Source organism: Argentina anserina, chromosome 6 (assembly GCF_933775445.1).
Source record: "Argentina anserina chromosome 6, drPotAnse1.1, whole genome shotgun sequence".
In the NCBI taxonomy this organism is placed as follows: domain Eukaryota; kingdom Viridiplantae; phylum Streptophyta; class Magnoliopsida; order Rosales; family Rosaceae; genus Argentina; species Argentina anserina.
In genome coordinates this window covers 28,544,548-28,565,313 of record NC_065877.1, presented here as the reverse complement: position 1 = coordinate 28,565,313, position 20,766 = coordinate 28,544,548, and the positions used below count along the sequence as shown (strand labels likewise).

Here is a 20,766-nt window from a genome sequence, read left to right as displayed (position 1 = left end):
GAGGTTAAACCAACAATCTGAGGTGGCCATGGCTCTAACCCCTACACTGAAATTTGTATGTTAGAGGTCTTCCTTTCTAGACTCATCTTTTTTTGGAAGTTCAGAGACATCGATCATACATATAAATCTTACATTGTCTCCAACATTTTCCCATAAAACATGTTAGTGATTATGCAGCTAAAAATGATGACAAGAAAGCTAGGGAGAAACTACAGTTTTCAGGGCATGTTTAAGAACAATATGGGTCAACATATACCATTGCCTAATCCCTCAGTCACAGATACTACGAGTGCTCCATGCAATTTGGAAGCGAGAGTGTATTCTTTGACTAGTGTAATAAGTGACCCATATAATTTCTTTCTGAATGAGTTATGTAACGTGTGAGGAAAGTTTTGAATAAAAATTAGTCACCATTAGTCAACAGTCTTTAAAACTCAGTCATTGCATGTGGATTCGACCAATTTTACAATGAGATCGAGTTTTGAGGCAGGGAGTGTTGCACCATTTGTTTTCAGTCCTATGACTTGACGAGGTAGCAAATCTATCTCTTTTGCTTATGTCCTTGGGTCTCTGTAATTGTAGAGTTGTTATGGAGTTTATGTTTTGATTGCATGTTGTTTTGGGAGATTTGGAGTTTGGTTTTGGCCGGATTGGTGATCGGAGGTGAGAGGGGTGAAAAAAAAAAACAAGGGACGTCACCCACGTGTTGTGGGCTCCGCCAGACAGATGAGCAAAACTTTCCGGTTGACTGGGTGAGCACCAGTTTGCCAGTGCGAGTTCCAAACTGGGTTTGCTCGAGCAAACCCGGTCACTCTCATCTCCTGCTCGAGCACCACCTCCCCATCTGCTCGCCAGTGCAGATGCTCTTATATACAAAAATTGTTTCAGTCCCATAATCAAATCCCAACATACAAACACTACAAGATTTCTGTCTCTACTACTATAAAGCTAATGCTCTTAAGAAATCACCAAATTATGTTTTGTCCAAAATACCATTTTTATCAAACATAATTACCCAAAAGCAGTGTTTAAAAAAATAAATAAAAATAAGCTTTCAAAAAATAAAATAGAACATGTAACGACAAATAAAGTTTGTTTTTGTCATCTGTACATAATAACTCGTGCGATGCATGATCAAAGAAGGAAGGATGAAGATGGAGTCAATGGACAAATTGGAGAAGAAGAGGAAATGAATCCACATAGAGCATCTTGATTATGTTGTTGCAGGTCGGACCAAATGCTGGGTTCGACAAAGGTTCCTCGACGCAGGACAGTTCGGGCGTGCTTTCTTGGCTTGTCTGGTGAAACCAGTTTCCAAGATGTCGTCGGTTATGCCCATATGTCATCAACACTTACGGTAGTGATGTGACTAAAGATGTTGCAGGTGAGGAGTTGTTCAATATTTTCTTGGAGCTTGCGCAAACAGGAACCATAGGGGATTGGATTCAGAGATCCAAGAATTTCGGATTGCATGAGATGCACGTCATGAGGTATACATACTCACTATTGAAGGTCCTCAAGTACATGCATGGAAAAGGTTTTGTGCAATGTGACATCAAGCCTACTAGTGTGTTGCTTGTGTTAGAAAAATAATGATATATTGCATATATAATTTAATAAACTGAATTATAAATAATTATAACACAACATTAAATTCTAATGATGAAGAACACGAAAGAAACTCAATATGAATTCAACCTATTTACCGAACGATTGATGATTGAAGAACTAGTCGAGACGTGTGTGATACTATACTGTCCTTAAGACGTTTACGCCTCCTCTACCAGTGCAAGAATGCTTAGCGCTTGTCTCCCAGGATAAAACGGCTAAATAATTGTAGGAAGTTGTACTACTAATTAGAACTCTCAACGAACTCGAAAAGTACACCCAGTGAAAAACTAAGAACACTTTGAGAGAGGGAGAGTTAATTGTGTTTGGAATGATTTTACAATGAAAGGATGGTGGCTATTTATATAGTAAGCATTAGCAATCTGCAATGAATAAAATAGTTGTTATATGAAATCAAAAGATCATAACATATATAAGTTACATATGTTACAAGCAATTATTTCAATATGTTACAAACTTCTCCATAACACACAATAACGTTTCAGTTATAGTTCTTACAAAAAGAAGAATTTGAACAGTCAAGAGAAATTGAAACATCCAAAAAGAATTTTCGGAAATGCGTTTTGATCCTCAATTCGGTGTTACATTCATGTCCGCATGTCGCATGAGCATACACGAGTTTCCCTTGCACATGCGCGAGAGGGTATAAAAAGGCTTATACACTTTACAATTCATAAACAATGAATTCCATATAAAGTTTTTCCAACACTTATCTTTTTAAATGTGGGACAAACATTTTCCCTCATTTTAAGTAGTCATCTTTGAGTGACAATTTTTTATTCACCCACTAATTAAATTACACAAACAAACATATGATCTTATGACCCTCATTATGGAAAACTCAAATTTATGTTCATTTTAACTTGGTTTTAAATTGTTTATTTAACCATTTTTCCAACAACTTGTGCGTCAAGTCCTCCTGATACCGGGTTTGGTTCTTATGTGGCGAAAATCGGCGATTTAGGGCTGACAAAGAAGGTCACAGTACAGTGTGATGAATCGTTCTGATTATATATGTGGCACTGAATTGTATATGTCTCCGGAAGTATCACTTCACGGCATTCAGGAGCCGCCGACGGATATTTGGGCATTAGGCTGCACCGTTGTGCAGATGTTGACTGAGGTGGAGTTTTGGGATGTGACTGAGTTAGGAGATGGCTCTGGGGTTTCAATTGAGATTCCAGTCATCCCTGAAACACTAAGCAATGAGGCTAAAGATTTCTTGGGGAAGGGCTTCATCCTGGATCCTTTGGAGAGGTACACGGCTGATATGCTTTTGAAACACCCTTTTGTTTGCAACAGTTTGCCAATATGGATAGTCTCATCTCATGGATTATTTGTTCCAAGAAGCCGAGTGTGCCAAGAACCTACTGCAATTCCTCTAGTGGTTGGTGCAGTATGAAGTCATTGTTACATCTCTTGTATGTGTTTTGTAATTGTAAAGGCTAATTCACTGTATATAATTCTTTGGTTGGCCGTATCTTGAAATCAGGTGCATGGAGCTATACCGATGCCATATTTTGATGTCTTTGATCTTTCTCTTGTTTGTTCTAAGAATAGTTTTGATATGTAACTGGTGTTTGTAATTAGCTCATTCAACAGTTAAAGATATTGAACTCGGAGTTCCGCTAGTTTTGAGAAACTTTTGTCTTTGAACTTCATTTTTTATCATTCCCAATCGGTACTTTTTGCAATCAATTTTCATTCCAATAAAGATTGGTATTCAATTAAAACAACAGATGTTATTGGTCAATAGTACTGAGAATTTGTCCATTCAATAAAAACAAGGCAAAAATTGACAAAGTACACCCCAAATTTGGCTGAAATTGTATTTGAGTTAATTTACCTTATGAACTTGGTAAAAATTGCCGATTTGCACCCCATCCGTTAAATTTAACTGTTTCTATCCAATTTTGCGTCACATGTCATGCACATGAGGGGTAATATTGTCATTTTATATTTATATTATTCTTAAAAAAATATTATTTAAAAAGATGATTATTTTTTAAATCAAATTATTTACATCTTTTTTCTACATATTTAACCCTACTTCGAATTATTTATTCAACATACCCACCAATTCAAATATAGTGTGTTGTATATATATATATTTTTATATGTACACATTTATTTTAAATTTTCTAGGTATTTATTTATATTTATCTAATATCTTTTAACATATCATATCAAGTAAAATAATAAATATATAAATTTATAACGAAAATTGAGTGAGAGAGAGAGAGAGATGTGGTTGGAAATGACAACTGCACCCTTTTTAAGAGCATATGTTATTCAAGAATGCGCAAATAAACAAGGGACACGAGCGTAATAAGATAAGACTTTTTGTTCGAGATCGATGAGTTCCTCTTTAATTGACATTTTAATAATAGTGATCCCTAATAGTAGTGGAAACAAGTCTCATGTCATTCAAACATTTGAGATTTACTTTGATTTAGAAAAACACTAATGTGATGTCATTGACTCGTAAGTTGCATCTATATCTCCTGGTGAAGCACATTTCCCCTATCAATTATGTTCATAACAACCTGACAAACTGGGCCAAACTTCATTCTTAAACTTAAAATGGATTTGTAACACGAACTCCAACAGTATCACTAACACGTTATAAAGTTCCAATTTGATTGAGTCTGCATCCAGTCTTTTTCCCTTATCACTTACATAGTTACATTCATAAGAATTTAACAAACTGGGCTTAACTTCATTCTCAAATTTAAAATAAATTTGTAGTATGAACTCCAACAAGTATCTCTAACATGTTGTAAACTTCCAATTTGGGTGTGGGTGATGAGTTAAGATGAGGATCCTCTCCTTAGCTCAAGCATGAAGCCTCTCCTTTGTTATCCTTGACTTTAAATTTGGATCATCCATCATAAATTCAAAAGCTCAAATAACGACTCATCAACAATACACATTAAAATGTCAATTAAAGTGACAAGTCTTTGCTGGTATTGGAAAAAAAAGAGTCAAATGTCATAATGCATTCCCTTCATTTTAGTTCATTTCCTCTTTAACACTGGCAGCGTCAGTAGCAATGAAAAAGACTACGAACAAGTTTCTCCTTTTTAACATCAATCAATTTTCTTATTATTTCAATCATCAATCAACTTTTAATCCATATTAGACGTTAATTTTTAGTTATGGGTCATCGGGGGAGGGGAGAAGGGGAGAGGGAGGAGGAGGGAGGAGTCGCTCGAAAGAATAAATAATTTTGATGACGATAATGACATAACACTTAGAGATAATGACGATATCCATATATTTAAGGTGTGCACAATATGTATTCAACTTAGTGTACCATTATGATATTTCATAAAGACGTACTAATTAAACATTTTGAAATATCCCGTAAGGAATCAACTTCTAGCATATAAACTTGCTGAATTCTAACATCAAACAACCAGCATTGTAATCCACACACCACAAATCCATGATTGGCAAACCACATAACCCAAAAAAAAAAACTTCATCTAAAACCAACATAGATCAAATATCATAATATAATAATAGCATTGAAAAGTCAAGAATAACACAAAATTAAAGTCTCAACTTTAACATCTAATACAAATTACGACACTGAAAGAAGAACAATAATAGCTAATAATAAAAGTAGTACCAAAACGACAACAACGACGAACCATTGGAGCAGTTGGTAGCTTAATAGTTTCGTAATCTTGATTTTTCTTGGTGATGATCGATTAGCTCTAGAATTAGGCACAAATTCAACATGGAAACAAAACATATAAAACCAAATTCACCATTGATATACAAAATCAAATTCACCACTAATATAATCAGCCCATAAACATCAGGAATCCATGATATCCTTCTGCACTTCAGCTTCCTATTTTCAAAATACATCTTGTCCACACAACTCCTCCATAAATCATAGCAATAGAGCATAAGCACCACAATTGACATACCAACACCAGACCATTTCTTCCACGAATTACTATGAGGTTTAACAGCAAAAGGCTCCATAACGGATAAGAATACTTCCCCCACCACCTTGGCAATGAAACACATCATCTCAAATTTTTCCATCTGCTCAGTGAGTCAGTGCCAACTAGCCTTATGATCTCTCCCACGGCTATCCAACAGGTTTTATCGACCAATTATTTGTATTCCTTCTTTAGAAGATCGATGATTTTTTTCGTGATCCTTGATCATCCATTAAAACTAGTGGTTTATCTTTGTGCAACAACACATCTCAATTAGCACATAGTAGAAGGTATTCACAGATTTCTTCATTACAACCATAAACTTCTTATTTCAACAACTTAGATGCTACCGAAAAAAAAACTGGACTCTACCAAGTAACTACTTTTCTAAAATGATCATATAAGAAGACATGATCACACTTTAAATTGGAAGACATGATTGCACTTCATAAAGACTAGAAAACATTGCCATTATATACCCTTATTTACATCCAATGTTATAATCATACATGGCACAATTAAGGAAAAAACTCAAGAAACTAATCTCTCATAACTTCATATAAAGCTACTGTCATAATAGTTCATATTATACTATATTTTCAGACTATCATTATGAGATTTAGTTGCCTAATTTCATTACTAAATACGGTACATCCATTAGTTTTTCCGTTAAATTGATGACGTGGTTTAAATACAAAATATCATAACCATGTATGAGGTTTAAATTTTGACCCAATATAAGTATGTTTGGTTAGTTTGACCGTTAGCCTTATTAACTTCCTGCAATATTATGAGGGTGATATCGTGTTTTCTCTAAAAACAAAAAAACAAGAGGGTGTGATTGTATGAGCATGTCTTCATTGACGCAGCTTTCAATCCTCCTCTACACCAAACTCTTCCATTTCATTCCACAATCATGTTCTTTTATCACCGATCAAATTGTAAAACTATAACGTTTACTCTAGCATGCACATGTCATATTCTCAAATGTTAGATATGCCTTGAATACAAGAGCATTAGTTATATTCCACTAGGCACATCCAGAAAATCAGAGTTAATTAACCACTGCTTCACCACTAAGTCCTTCAGAGATTGGTAAACAACCACAGTCATCGAAAGCCTTGTGCATGGAATCCTAATTCTGGATACGAAAGGGCCACCATTAAGATCATAATTTGCTCCCCCTTCTTCTTCTCCTCCTCCTCCTCCTCCTCCTCTCTCTCTCTCTCACTCTCTCTCTCTCTCTCTCTCTCTCTCTCTCTCTTTCTATAGTGTGAGAGAAGACCCAGACTTTAACTCTTTATCAAACCCACTTCTCATTGTTGATCGAGACTACGTAAGATAAATATGTGGCGCTACATCTTGTTAAAGTGTAATTTTAAATTTGGTTGAGAGTTAATTGACGAGTGTGAGGTTGATGTCAGATTGTGATTTGTCAAAGGGGAGAGATGAGCTTTGGGTCATGGGGGCAGGAAGAGGGGGAAAAGGAGGGAGTGACGACATTTATATCATTATTCATGCTTTAAAAGATTATCTAGTCTCTTGAGCGATAATCTTTTAAAGCACGAATAATGATATAAGACTTAACAGATTTAATGACGATATTTAGGTATCAAAAGTGTGTATGTTATTCAATTTCGTGTACCATTATGATATTTCATAAAGTAAATGCATTTTAATTCTTGATTTTTTAAATTTTCCCTTTAATCTAAGTGAATTATTTGTATCAAAAAGGAAAATTTTGACAACAGAATGTGAAATTAGGCCAACTATTGACATATATACACCAAATTTCACTCAACACCTAAATTATATACACACATGAAGTAACACCGTTAACAATTATAATTTTTGTTTTTTTATTTATGTAATCACACTTATACTCCACCTCTCACTCTTCCTACACAACCTATTTCTAGTTATGCTTTTCTCAATGGCCGCACAAGTGCATTTCTCCAACTTCTTAACCCAATTCTACTCTCACCAAAATTCAACCTAACATCTAACCGCACCAAAAACCAACCCCAAATATAATTCTAATCTCAGCCCCCATCCTACCACCGAGCACAATTACAACCCAGCTCCTCCATAATCGACCAACATATAACCTCGTCCTTTTCTTTGAGCAAAGCTTTGTTTATGTTCTGCACTCTGAGAAAGAATCGCATAGATGAAGAGGATGATAGAAAAAATGGGTATGAGATGTTTAATCTTGAAGATGAAACAGTAAAGAAGATGCATGTGATTTTTATTTTTTATATAATACAATATGTGCATAGTTGGAATTGCAAAGATCCGGATTAAAGAGAAAAGAAGAGAGATTGGAATTGATACCATGGTTTCGTCCCAGAAGCTTAGTAAGAGGTTGGAGATGCACAAGTGATTGGGATCAAGATGACTGAAGAGAAATGAGTGTCGAGATCAAGAAAGAGAAAGAGAACTGAGTAAATATTTAAAGTGACCAAATTCCCCTTCAAATAAGGCTAGGTGTCACCGAAATTAATGGATTTATTAATGACGTGTGTATATAAAGGGTCGATTTTCTTATTTCATGTACTAAAATACATGATTTGAAAATTGATGTATAGATGTTATTGGTGGCATATAGTTGAAGTTATTTGTGAACTTGAGTTATAGGAGCCAACGGCAACACTCTTTTAAAGTTCAAACACCAAACGTTATCTTCTACAGTCCAAAACTACAATGACTACCCACATCACTCTTCCATTTCCACACTTCACCTTCAAACCCCCTCTCCTGGGGCGGAACTATCTTCATAGATGAAGGGGTTCGGACCCCCTAACATTTGTAAATCTTTCCATAATCATTTCATATATCTCATAAATATGCCGATTATTTTGTGCTAATTAACAACCGAACCCCCCCTTATCAAGGACAACAACAAGTAAAAGACAATTAAAGAGGTTAATTTACATTTAGTAGTACTTAATATATGCTAATTACGCTATATTTGAAGATAGAAATACGTAAATGTTGCTTAAATTTAGAATATCTTGCCATTGATACATTTGTTTAGTTGTTTAATTTAACGACATACGCAAGACTTGCTAACATCATTATCATCTCCACTTTATTTATATCTCGACCCTCCTAAGATTCAAATTCTGGTTCCGCTGCCCGTCTCCTCCTCCTCCACCACCACTTCTCCTGCTCCTTCAAACCCAAACCCCCAAAACTTTCCTCTTCCTCCTCCTCCTCCTTCACCCCCACACCAATACCCGCACGAGACAGTCATAGACTTCGGCAAACAGAAGCAATGCTGGCGGAGTATCGGAGCTGCTTGGAATCAGCGACAGGTTCGGGTGGGACAACGACGACAAAGTTGGATGGAGCAAAGTGAACTTCGAGCTTCTGGGGACTTCGAAAGGTGGAAGGATTCCGAGGAGGAAGAGCGAGAGTGAAGCTGGTGTGGAGGAGAGGGAGAAGAAGAAGAAAGGTGCTGAGGGTTTAGGGGAGAAGAGGAGGATGAGGATGCAGAGAGATGAAGGTAGGGTTGGGAAGGAGGAGAAGAAAGGTCTTGGAGATAGAGTTGGATTGTTAGGGAGGAGTAACAAGGAGAATGGTGAAAATGAGAAGTTCCCTGGACGTGAGTCTCTGTTGAGGAAAGCCTACATCAGAAGGTTTTTGTAATTTATTGGTCATTCTTAGTAAAAATTATGCCCATGTAGTAATTTGGGGATTAATGATGATTAGTATACTTTGCAAATTACATTTACTAATGGTGGATTTTACCTAATTGTTCTCGGCGATATCGATCTTCAACATTTTGATCCGTTTCTCTAGTTTAGTTAGAATCAACATCTCTAAAACTCTAATTTGAATCTACATTTTTAGTCTTTTAGAAGCTTAGGTTGAAGTTTTGCAAGAACAATTTCCCGAAGTTGATCTCATATCTAATTTAGTCACCATAAAAGAGAGGTTCTTGTTGGCAAATCTAGTAAGTTTCACGATATTTCAAGAGTCTCTGACATTCTGACTTGTGGTAGAAAAGAAACTCACAGGCGTGTGTCCCACTAGGCATATGTATGCCAAGCTATTCTTATTGCTAACCACAAAGGGTTAATCTTCATTGTCTCTTTCTGTATTAGACATAGTCCAACAGGCAACAGCAACAACCGAAGTATCAAAGACCTCACATTTACATAACCAAAGAAAAAGGAACCAATAATCTTTTTACTTGAATGAAGTATAAGATTTCACGTCACTCACCTGAAGTAGCCACATAAGCTGTTCTTGCAAACATTGCGGTGAAAATTCGACCCAAAGAGAAGAGCTTTCAACTATAGCTTCACTCTTCTGTTCTTCTCTCAGGTACTGTGTTCTTCATCACTGTTCTCAAATTTTAATTTGTGTAATCTTTGCCTTCATCCTTTGATCTTCTTCAATAGTTTTTATATATATCAAATTTTCAATTCATGTTTCCTTTGGAATCTCCACTGACCTTGAAGTCAATTTCAGGATTCCAAACTGTTTTGGTTTGCATGTTATGGTAGATATCCAAAGCACTAATCTTGTATATGTGCTTAGATCAAGTACGTAGCTAACTTGAATTTGTTAGTGTTCAATTTTCCTTTGGCTTCTTGCTGGGTATGTGTTGGGTTTGAAGTTTGAACTGAAATCCAATTGAATGTACTTAGATCATCCAAGAATAGTTTGTTAGGTGGGGAATGATTTTGTCTGCTGGTCTGACTGTATGGTTAGGAGTCATATATGTGTTTGGTAAGTTAATCATGTGATAGTTGCATCTAATTTTCTCTCACCTTCTTTTTGCTTAGGATTTGATATTTGAGTACATGCAGCCATGTAGGAGATTCTTGGATTTATTTTCATGAAAGAAATATTGGTTCCTTTGTTATGATGTTTGTTGATGTTCTGGAGGAGTTTTTGAGAATCCGAGTCGACGCTTTTTAACTTTCAGAACAATAAGGAAATTTTCTACTTATGTTTATCATCCCTTAGATTCATTTGCTTTAGAACCTAGAATAAATTAAGCTATAATTTGTTCAATTGTTGTATATTACTATGTTGATGGTGGTTCAGGTCCTGGTTCTTCTGCATCATGGTCTAGTCTTTTGCTCCAATGGTTTAAGTAGTGATTTTTCGCTTTGTTCAATGTCAACAGGTCTGTTATTGGTCTGAATTGTAAGCAATTTAGTGATTCAAGCTTGTTTTCCCTCCAAGGGATTTGTTTTGATGTGTATACGTCCCCTATAGCTTCGTGCTGGGGTACCCTTTTTCAATGTAATTGGTAAGGTTTATGCTGGAGTGCTTTAACCAATAAGAGTGTTGAGTTTGCCTTACAGTGATTAGTTTGAGAAGATGGTAATGTTGTCAGTTTTATTGTTCCCTTCGGAATTTCAAAATTTTATTTCGTTCTCAGGAAATTCTGACTTTGGTTTTGAATGACAGTTGTTAATTGCTGATTTCTGTCTTGTAGGAATTTCTAATGTTTTGGGTTCTTGCGTTGCAGAACTCTAATGACAAACAATAAAGAGAGTGAAACCTTAACTTCAGGTGATAGTTCATTTGGAAAGCTTCCTGATCATCTCCTGATAGAAATCTTCATCCGAGTTCCTGTCTCAGAATGGGTACGGATATGCTGTGTAAGAAAACAGTGGGCAAATCTGTTTCGTGGAGAATGCTTGTGGCAAGCTGCTCTTTCTACGACATTTCCTTTGGCTAGCAAAGCTAAAAGTTGGCCTGGACCTATCTCTCGAGGTTTGAGCAAGAGGTAGGGTTCTCCTTTTTCCTGTTTTGTAGTATATCTTCACTATACAAGTTTTAATGTGCCTTTCCTGGTAATTTCTCTGTTCCTAGTTATATTTTTATCTTCTGATTTTGGGAAATGATATTTAGATCAGTGATGGTGTATTTTTAAAGTACGATGCATTGTGTCTGTTTGAGCTTACATTTTATAGATCATAATAATCCACAAACTTGGTCTAGCTTAAATTGTTGGTATCTCACTGTGACTTGTGTCTGGTTGTCTCGGACTTCTAGTGGAGTATCACCTTTGTCACGCTAAAGTGGCTAAACTGATTTATGACTTGATAGACTGGGTAGATATAATGTGCAGTTGATTGCTTATGTGGGGAAGTAAATCTCAGAACTTTTTTCCCAATTAAACTTCTTCCTTGATGCTGTCCCCCACTTGTCATCACATTTGTAATATACAGTGCTGTATTCATATTATGTATACATCACTCTATCGGTGTAAATATTCAATTTGAAGCAGCATATGATTCATTATATTTAGATATTGAAATCAGTATCGTAGATTTTTGCTTATCCATTCATCGTATTTGTACTGAGGTTTTGCAAAATTTCTCAGGAGATTTGCTGCTTTATATGTCAGTCAGCACATCTTTGCTTTAGATGGTGAGACGGATGAGATAGTGGGGCATACTTATTTGTATCTAAAAGAGCAGCTTGAGCTTTCATCTATGCCACCCCCATCTGGTATACTGCACGGAACCATAATAGGTATGCACTAAGTTTTCAGTTGCATCTTTGTTGCTTTAGACCCATATAATTCACAACTGAAAAGTTGGTACATGTAATCATTAATACGAGTCAATTACTCATCCCCCATATTGTGTGTGATAGCCAGATAACAGTTTATCTAGGATGGTAATCTTGCATTTGTGCCGGCTTGTTGAAGTATTCCAAAATATTGTAACCAAAAAAGTATTCCAAAATTTTTCTTCACATGACAACCAGATATAAGATGTCATCTTTGTATTCCAGTAATTATATGCTTTATGCTATTAATGTTCCTTAATTCAACAACTGTGTACGTGCTGATGTATAGAATACATGATATTGGAGTACGTCTTGATGCGACCCTGAAACTCATGCTTATATTACTCGGTGTATTATCAGATCAGTTTATTGCTTGTGGTAAATCGAGAGACTTGGCTCATGAGCTTGCTTCCCTGATATGGTTGGCTGTTCTCGACAATTTGGAGGAAACCGAACACACTTTTCAAATACTTAAACGTCTTGCACAAGAGGGGGATGTAAGCTCTCTTTTTTGTTTATCTTACCCTTACAACAGATCAATATTTTTACTATTCTAGTTCTTCATGGTTTACATGCTGCTATATCATTTCGGCAGGTTTTTCTTCCATATCCTTACTCGAGATCAATTAAAGTCCAATGGAAGGTGTTTGAAAAGCTTTTCACAGATTTTCGTGACTGCCTCAACCATGTGGATTACTATGATGTATTGGCTTGTGCAAAGAACAAGTTTCAGCCAATACCATCCCCTTGGTTAGGTCACTAGTCGACATCATCTGCATATTCAGTATTCACGAGTATTTGTACATATATGAAGGTTAATCTTGCAGACGCCTTGTGTCTATCTGGTCCTGATGAAGACATTCTCCATCTAATTTTCTGAACTGTCCTACATCATAGAGCTAATCACATCCATATTGCCAATATTTTCATCACTTGTGCTTATATTTTTGATTGGGGAAGAGAAATGGCTTGAAATTTGTTGTACATTGGCCTAATAAACAGAGAAAGTGCCGTTATACATATTGTATTATTGATTGTTAGCATGGTAATGATAGTACGCACAACTCAACTCTGTACAAGGAATCTAATTCACCAAGCTTATCTATACTGTTTGGCACCTGGACTTGGCAAACAGATACAAGACCGGTTATAAATATACTGTTAGAATTCCGTAGTGTGGACTTGTTAAACTTTAAGAAGTTGGTAGTATAGGCTGATTAAGGTATTGTGAATTTTGTGATAAACCCCGTTTTGGTGTCATAAATTTGAACATAGGATATGGAGGTCAGGAGTTTGAGCGCTCAAAAACTTCAAAAGTTCGAAGTGGCAGTTTGGCTCAGGAAGGTTAATTACTCGTTGGTATCAAACAGTCAAACTAGGTTTTCTCCGGAAATCATAGCTTAATTTGCTACTTCTCTGTGACCAATTTATAATGTAAAATGGTCGGAAGCTGGTGTAATATTCTAATTTGATTTACGTCTTCGAAATCCAAGTCAATCTAAGTGCAAAACTTGGGAGGAAATGTACTCAGTTATAGTATTCTCGGGTTCGTCGGGCAATCCTCGATTTCTATAAATATGTCCAGCAGAGTTAACAAATCCGTTGTAGTCTAGTTGGTCAGGATATTCGGCTCTCACCCGAAAGACCCGGGTTCAAGTCCCGGCAACGGAATTTCATTTGTTTTTGTACCAAAGAATTCCAGACATTGTGATGAAAGTGGACTTTGTGAACAAGTAGGGGTCTCCCTTTTGCTTACACAGAAAGGGAAAGGCTACAGAAATGCAATGCCGCCCTCACCTTTCTTAGTCAATGCAAGCCTGCAAGGAATCAACTCCATGATTTACCACTTTTGCTCCTTTGTTTTCTTTTCACTCTTCTCATTGGAATCCAACTTCACATAGTTACTACTTAGTACTACTTACTGGTGCAAATGTACAATCACATCCACTGACAGAAGAGCACTTGACCAATCTACCCCTAAGATCATTTCATTCCTGAGCGTTCCCTTCCCCTTTTGACTGAGGCTCTTTGCTCTAGCACAATGTAGTACAAAACTGCGAGTCCACGTTTAGCTTGCCATCTCTTTTGCTTAACCGTTACAGTCACAACTCTTTTCAATTCTTCATATATTTCAAGTAACTATCTTTCATAAATGAGTGAGCGATTGATGCAATCAATCGCAAACATCTCATTTACTGAATTTTCCGCCCTCTCGTAATGTGAAGTGTCGATTTTCTCTCATTACTCATTTCAAATAACCAACCTCTCGTAATCCCAACAACTCATTGGCTCAAAAGAGCAACACAACGCTCTCACTCCCAAAGCTCAATGGAGGACATATTAGTAATTGTGGAGGTTGGAAGGACAAATCAAACCCACTTTTGCGCGGCTTTTTTTAATTTTAGAGAGGGTATGACAATATTCTCTGTACGAGGACTGACAAGATGTGTATTGAATGCACGCACTGCACTGTTGTTGTGTGTTTCTCTCTTGAGTTTTGTGCTTCTCCCCACTTCCGAGAAAACTCCAACACCCAACACTTCTCTCTCACACTACATTTTCTTATTCAATTCTAATCTCTGCTTCTGTGCTTCATTACATTTAATTAACCCAACCAAAATCTGGTTTTTATAGCTAAAATGGTGATCACAGTATTTATTGCTCTCTGATGTAATAAACCATTTACATTTTACTTCCTAGTGTTCCTCAAAACAGCTCTCTCTCTCTCTCTCTCTCTCTCTCTCTCCACATCAAGTTTGGTTTGTAGGGTTTTTTAGTTGCAGCCCAGAATTTCAAATCAAGAAGAGAAATTTTGGGGTTTGGGGGTTTCAGGTTGCTTAGTTGGATCTTCTGGATCTTAAAGTTTTCACCTTTTTCATGTGACTTAGTTTGGGTCGTAAAGGGTACACATTTATCAGTGTTGGGTTTCTTCTGGGACTTGTGGGGCTTATGGGTGGAGTTACTTTGCACTTGCAGTGAGGTGGGTTTGAGGTGTGGAATAGGGAAGAAGGTTCTTGTGAAGCTGCTTTGTGGGGTTTGATCACTGTGTTGTGCTGCCTTGGAGCTCTCAGGAGGTTCTGGGTTTTCAAGGATTTGGGGGGCTTTTGGTGGCTTCTGGTTTAATGCATGCTGGAGGAATTTGCTATTTCTGGGTTCTGATCTCTGGAAGTTTTACTAAAGGTAATTCTTGATCTGCTTTGAGTTCTTTGAAAGTCTTAGCTCCAGTACCTTGAGACCATTTTACTTTAATAATCAACTAAAGTGCTTTTAAGTTTGGTTTTGAGCAGTAAGTTTCTAGCTTTACTGTTGTGAATTTCTGGATTGTGTTCAATTCACTGTTTAAGGCATGCTTGAATTTTAGGTTCTTTGCTTAGATCTTGAGTGTGTTTACCAGATTGTAGCTCATAATGGATCTAAGAAGCATGAAGGGTTAACCAATTTTCTGCATTTATTGTTCAGAAGCCAATGGATATCTACTGGTAGGATTTACAGGTCATCTGTATTGAGCTTGCAGCAGAAAGGAGGTGTATTTCTGGGGCAAGTGTATGTTGTAGGTCGACCAAGTTACTCACTGTTCTGGTGTCAATCTGGGGTTTAAGGTGTTGATTACTTTAGACGCCTGGGGGTATATACAGCCAGCCTAATCATTTAGGAAGTCGTTGATTATGGATTTCTTCAAAGTTAGAAAGTTTAGAAAAGCTCAGAAACCAGACCAAGAAAATAAGTTAGAAGACAGTCCTGTGCCTCTGCCAGAGCAACCGAAGGAGAATGGTGGTGATGGAAAAGGCAAGGTAGTTAATGTTGATCCTATAGCCGAAGCTGACGACGATGATGATGACTTCATAACAGAGGAAGTCAAGAGGAGGTTAAAGGAATTGCGAAGGAATAGTTTTATGGTATTGATTCCGGAAGAAGAGTCATGCGCTGAAGAGGAGGACGAAGAAGAGCAGGGAGAAACGAGCTCCAATGAGTGGCGGGATGTAGAAGCAGAAGGTCGGCAATGGTGGTGTGGCTTTGGTGCTGTATATGACAAGTACTGTGAGAGCATGTTGTTTTTTGAACGGATGAGCACGCAGCAGCTTAAGGAAACAGGTAAGTTCTAAACTTTTCAGCATAAAGATAATTGTAGGACCTTACATATCTTTGACTGCATTTTATTTTTGGAAAAGCATATCTCTATACATACCTATAACAGAATTGAAGTTCTTAATTGAAACAAAATAAAAGAAGAGGGTGTGTGCGCTCATTAAGCTATCTGGGACTCCAGGAGGCTAGGAACAAGTAAAGATAGAAAGATATAAATGCTCTCCCTGTCAGAAGTAAATTGATTTGAGCTTAGTTCTCCTTGAAGTGGATGGCAGAATATTGAACTATTCAACAATCATACTAGAATTTGATTTAATAAGCTCTGTAGGCATGAAACATGATCTAGATTTATTGTGTATTTCTAAAATAAGTTTCTTACCAATCCTGACAAATCAGCTGTACAGTCTTTGAAAAATTTATGTAATGAGCTCTGTGCACATGAAACATGATCTAGATTCATTGTGTTTTTCTAAAATAAAGTTTTACCAGACCTAATAAAGCTGTACAGTCTGATTAAAATAATATTTTAAATCTTATAGATTCCCAACACCAACTTAGGAATTTGTATTTATGCTCCATACGTATCTGGGTAAAAGTTTATCGATATTCTTGCAATTTTTGCCTATAAATGAATCCATTACAGATCTTATATGAATATATGATTTTCTTACTCCAAATTGATGAACCGTAAAGGGTCTAGGATCTATAAAGGGGGGTTATAGGAATTAGATTGTCCAAATTTACTTTTATTACGAGGCCTGGAATATAGCTACATCTCTTAGATACTTATGGCGAGTAAAAATTATTGGGGCAACAAGTTCTTTATTATGCTAGAGTCCAATGTAGAAAGGCTTTCTGTAATTAGTCAGAACCAATAAGATCAGGATATCAATTCAAAAAGGGCACAGGATGACAACGGAACATGTCATTCACAGTAAAAGGTGCCTTTCTTCTTAACTTTGTGCTTCTACTAATTCGACAAGTAGTTTGCTGAAAATTATAGATCCTTAAGTCTCTATTATATCCATTACTTTGGGGTATAGCCCTGACTACAGCTCAATGCAGTTCAAAGAAATCACTCTATTCATATTTCTGAAGGTCGGTGTTCATGTGCTTAGTTAACTCCACACTGTGGTCTGCTGATATTGACTTGAATGATGAATGACACATAAAGCTTGCCTGACAGGCATCCAAACCCCTACAACGCCATCACCACGATCTGCATCTAAGAAGCTTTCCTCCCCTTTTCGCTGTCTTTCTTTGAAGAAGATTGAAGAGCCTAATGACGAAACTGAGCATCTTCAGCAGCCAGAGACCGACCCTTATCATGATATTGAAACATCATATGTAGCTCAAGTTTGCTTGTCTTGGGAGGCACTGCACTGTCAATACACTCAACTGAATCAGCTAATCTCATGCCAACCTGAAAATCCCACCTCCTACAACCACAGTGCTCAACAGTTTCAACAATTCCTGGTTTTATTACAAAGGTTTATTGAAAATGAACCTTTTGAAGAGGGCCTCAGGCCAGAAATTTATGCTCGCACGCAGAGAAATTTGCCTAAACTACTCCGGGTCCCTAATATACAAGGTAAAGTTCTTGTGACCAAGTAAAAATATATTAATAAAAAAAACATGTTATCCATGGGCTAGCAGTAACCAGATTTATTATGTGTTCTGTTTGACTGTTCAGGTCCAATTCATAAGGGGAAAGAAGAAGAAGAGTCGGATTCCATAATTCTTGCCCGTGATCTGATCAAGATTATTGAAACTTCAATCCTCACATTTCTACTTTTCCTGAAGATGGACAAGAAAAAAACAGGTGCTGGTCTTAGCTTATTTGGAAGTCAAAACCATGCTACCCCACTTCAGCAGATCCAAACTTCACTGGATAAGGTCAGGGCCATAGATGTATCTTGTCTTTTATCTTTCTAGAAAAATGTTAGCCCACGAAACTCCTAGCTTGCTCATCCGGGGATGACAACTATTCAACAGTATACTGGTCTAATTAACATTTACATTCGGTTTCAAATTCATTTACTTTGCTGTTGATGAATTCAAGTCTTATGCTATTTTGTCTTTCTTTTATCTAGTAGGCGCTCGCACAACTAAGAAATACATCTGCCTTATTTTTTTAGATAAATTCTGGCTTTTGGAAATGATCATTTTCTCATTTGGATATCTGTCTCTCTGTGCTACAGAAATCAATGAAATTAAAGGAACTTCGTAAAAAGAGGAAAAGTTGGAAGAAGACATGGCCGCAATCACAAGAAGATGTTCAGCTCTTGTTTAGCCTCACTGATGCAAAGGTTTTGTCAAGGGTTATCCGGATGGGAAGAATTAGTAAAGAGCAGCTATTTTGGTGCGAGCAAAAGATGAAAAAGCTAGATTTGGTGGATGGCAAGTTGTGGAGAGACCCCTCTCCCACTCTTTTCCCTTGTTAATATCTGGGATGAATGGGAATTTTGGCAGCATTGATATGTTTGATGGTAAACTGCAGATTTTAGCTCTTTTTTATGTCTGTGTTTTCATTAATGTGCTGCATGGAATTTTATCCTCTGGGGACTAAATTTCCGAGTGTTTACACCTAGACCACTTTGTAATATTAAGAGGAATTTGCCTTTTGCCGGTAAGACTGCAGAATAGTCCAGTTTCTTCTCTCTCCAATAGCTTTCAATGTAGGCCTATAGTCTGCTATAATTGTGTCACTACTTCAGCGTCACAGATAAGTTTTCTAGACTTTCCTCCCTTTACTTGAGTCACTGTAAAAGCTTTATACGCACTTCCTCTAATTAAGCTGTTGTTCATGGAGCATTTTTTTACCACATAGGGGATCAAATGTGTACACTGCTGCTGGCGCATTTGATAGTCCCAGTTTCAATGGAAGGTTGTTGACCAGGTTGTTGACTCCACTAGTTTCAATGGAATGAAACAAGATATCGAAATGGGGTTGAATTCAAGTACGGCAGGTCTCACATCAAAACGCAATTGCCTTCCTATACAATAGAAACTAGGGCTGGGCATTTGGTCCCGAAATCCCGTCCCTAAATTTGTTGGGACGAGACGGGATTCATGTTTGAAAAATGCATATCTCGTCCCGATCCCGTTTTAAAATAACGGGATGAGATCGGAATCAGAAAAATAAGGCCCGTTACGTTATGTCCCGTATTAAATATAAAATTAAAAGTATTATATTATATATACAATTTGACTTCATCTCAGCCGTTGAATCGTTGATAACTTCATCTTAGCCGTTAAAAAACACTCTCTCAGTCTCTCATACCTCAGTGTACTAGAATTAAGTGGCCGCAAGACCTTGTTCCCAATTTCTCTCTCAAACACAAAAACACTCTCAGTCTCTCATACCTCCCTTTCCCCTCGAGCTGATCTCTCATTCTCTCTAATGAGTCCAATTTTTCTTTCCCTGCATCTGATCCCTCTCTCCAATAGCAAACTTCTTCAACCCAACAAACTCCTTCGACCCAGCAAGCTCCAGGTGATTCTAATGTAGTCAATACTTTGATTAAACGCAGTAGCTTTGTTTGGGAACACTTCAAAGAATACAAGAAAATTATAAAGAGTAAGGATGCAGAGGGGAACCCAATAAGCATCGAGCAACGTCGAGCCCATTGTATCCATTGTCCTAGAGGGAAAATTGGAGATTTTAATGTGGAGAATAATAGTGGGACTTCGAGGATGATTAGGCATATTAACAAGTTCTGTAGGTATTTCCCAACAAGACTTAATAAGAATCAGAAAGTTCTAATTGGTGATAAGTCTAGTTCAAACAACATAAGTGTAGTAGGTTATAATGATGATGACTATGTTGTTGCTACAATTGAAATGATTGTCATAGATGAGTTGCCTTTTAGCTTTGTTGAGAAGACAAGGTTTAGGAGGTTTTGTGCTAGGGTGTGTCCTCTGTATAGTCTTTTACCCTCGCTTAAGAACTTGGTTACACGTTTCCACAAATTGTCTATTGTTGGTAAAAAAGAGTTGAAGAAAACTTTGAAGGGTTATAGGGTCAGTCTCACTACTGACACTTGGACTAGTGTGCAAAATATCAACTATATGGTACTTACTGCTCACTTTATTGATCAAGATTGGAAAATGCACAAGAGGATTTTAAACTTATGTATTATCCAAAATCGCCAAGGGGCAACCATCGACCGGCTTATAGAGTCGTGTTTACTGCAGTGGGAGATTGAGAAAGTTTTAGCAATTACTATGGACAATGTTACTGCCAATAACTCAACTATATAGTGGTTGAAAGCAAAGATGAATGATTATAATGCTTACAAGTCTGTTTTAGGATGTAAGTAGATGCATGTGAGATGCACATCATACATATGCAATTTGGTTGTAGGACATGGCTTGAAGAAGCTGCATAAAGTGTTTTAGCCATTAGGAATGTTGTCAAGTATGTTAGGTCTTCCCCTAATCGACTTGAAAGTTTTCGCAGAGCTGTGGTAGCTGAAAAGCTTGGGAATATTGATCTATTTTGTCTAGATGTCCCAACAAGATGGAATTCTACTTATCTTATGTTGGA

At 37.0% G+C, this 20,766-nt stretch overlaps 3 protein-coding genes and 1 non-coding gene across 7 annotated transcripts; all 4 read left to right on the top strand.

Moving 5' to 3' along the window:
• Positions 1-2,662: 2,662 nt before the first annotated feature.
• On the top strand, positions 2,663-9,239 carry LOC126797220 (mitogen-activated protein kinase kinase kinase 5-like). Its single transcript, XM_050523885.1, has 2 exons — positions 2,663-2,886; positions 8,861-9,239. The coding sequence occupies exons 1-2, from the start codon at positions 2,663-2,665 to the stop codon at positions 9,237-9,239; spliced, it is 603 nt and encodes a 200-aa protein (XP_050379842.1).
• A 185-nt stretch (positions 9,240-9,424) lies between these two features.
• On the top strand, positions 9,425-13,185 carry LOC126799718 (uncharacterized). 4 transcript variants are annotated; one of them, XM_050526975.1, is made up of 6 exons: positions 9,900-9,920; positions 10,732-10,857; positions 11,080-11,340; positions 11,941-12,092; positions 12,492-12,628; positions 12,727-13,185. In XM_050526975.1, exons 3-6 carry the CDS (start codon positions 11,087-11,089, stop codon positions 12,892-12,894), a joined length of 711 nt encoding a protein of 236 aa, XP_050382932.1. In that variant the 5' UTR covers positions 9,900-9,920; positions 10,732-10,857; positions 11,080-11,086; the 3' UTR covers positions 12,895-13,185. The 4 variants fall into 4 exon arrangements, with proteins under 4 accessions (XP_050382931.1, XP_050382928.1, XP_050382932.1 ...); XM_050526974.1 differs by lacking the exon at positions 10,732-10,857 and having other exon boundaries at positions 9,425-9,920; XM_050526971.1 differs by lacking the exon at positions 10,732-10,857 and having other exon boundaries at positions 9,425-9,920; positions 11,047-11,340.
• A 544-nt stretch (positions 13,186-13,729) lies between these two features.
• TRNAE-CUC (transfer RNA glutamic acid (anticodon CUC)) lies at positions 13,730-13,802 on the top strand. Its single transcript has one exon. It is a non-coding gene; the product is annotated as a tRNA-Glu (tRNA).
• A 1,455-nt stretch (positions 13,803-15,257) lies between these two features.
• LOC126799237 (uncharacterized) lies at positions 15,258-18,879 on the top strand. Its single transcript, XM_050526399.1, has 5 exons — positions 15,258-15,311; positions 15,591-16,223; positions 17,404-17,808; positions 17,911-18,113; positions 18,419-18,879. Exons 2-5 carry the CDS (start codon positions 15,797-15,799, stop codon positions 18,659-18,661), a joined length of 1,278 nt encoding a protein of 425 aa, XP_050382356.1. The 5' UTR covers positions 15,258-15,311; positions 15,591-15,796; the 3' UTR covers positions 18,662-18,879.
• Positions 18,880-20,766: the final 1,887 nt, after the last annotated feature.

What these genes read in the sequence shown, in the direction of transcription:
- LOC126799718 (XM_050526974.1), top strand. Translation starts at nt 11,087, where the DNA reads ATGACAAACAATAAAGAGAGTGAAACCTTAACTTCAGGTGATAGTTCA. An exon ending in ACTGCACGGAACCATAATAG is followed by an intron (nt 12,093 to 12,491) that starts GTATGCACTAAG and finishes GTGTATTATCAG; the next exon opens with ATCAGTTTATTGCTTGTGGT. An exon ending in GTCTTGCACAAGAGGGGGAT is followed by an intron (nt 12,629 to 12,726) that starts GTAAGCTCTCTT and finishes TCATTTCGGCAG; the next exon opens with GTTTTTCTTCCATATCCTTA.
- LOC126799237 (XM_050526399.1), top strand. Translation starts at nt 15,797, where the DNA reads ATGGATTTCTTCAAAGTTAGAAAGTTTAGAAAAGCTCAGAAACCAGAC. An exon ending in GCAGCAGCTTAAGGAAACAG is followed by an intron (nt 16,224 to 17,403) that starts GTAAGTTCTAAA and finishes CTTGCCTGACAG; the next exon opens with GCATCCAAACCCCTACAACG. An exon ending in CCGGGTCCCTAATATACAAG is followed by an intron (nt 17,809 to 17,910) that starts GTAAAGTTCTTG and finishes TTGACTGTTCAG; the next exon opens with GTCCAATTCATAAGGGGAAA.
- LOC126797220 (XM_050523885.1), top strand. Translation starts at nt 2,663, where the DNA reads ATGTCTCCGGAAGTATCACTTCACGGCATTCAGGAGCCGCCGACGGAT. An exon ending in ATCCTGGATCCTTTGGAGAG is followed by an intron (nt 2,887 to 8,860) that starts GTACACGGCTGA and finishes TTCGGCAAACAG; the next exon opens with AAGCAATGCTGGCGGAGTAT.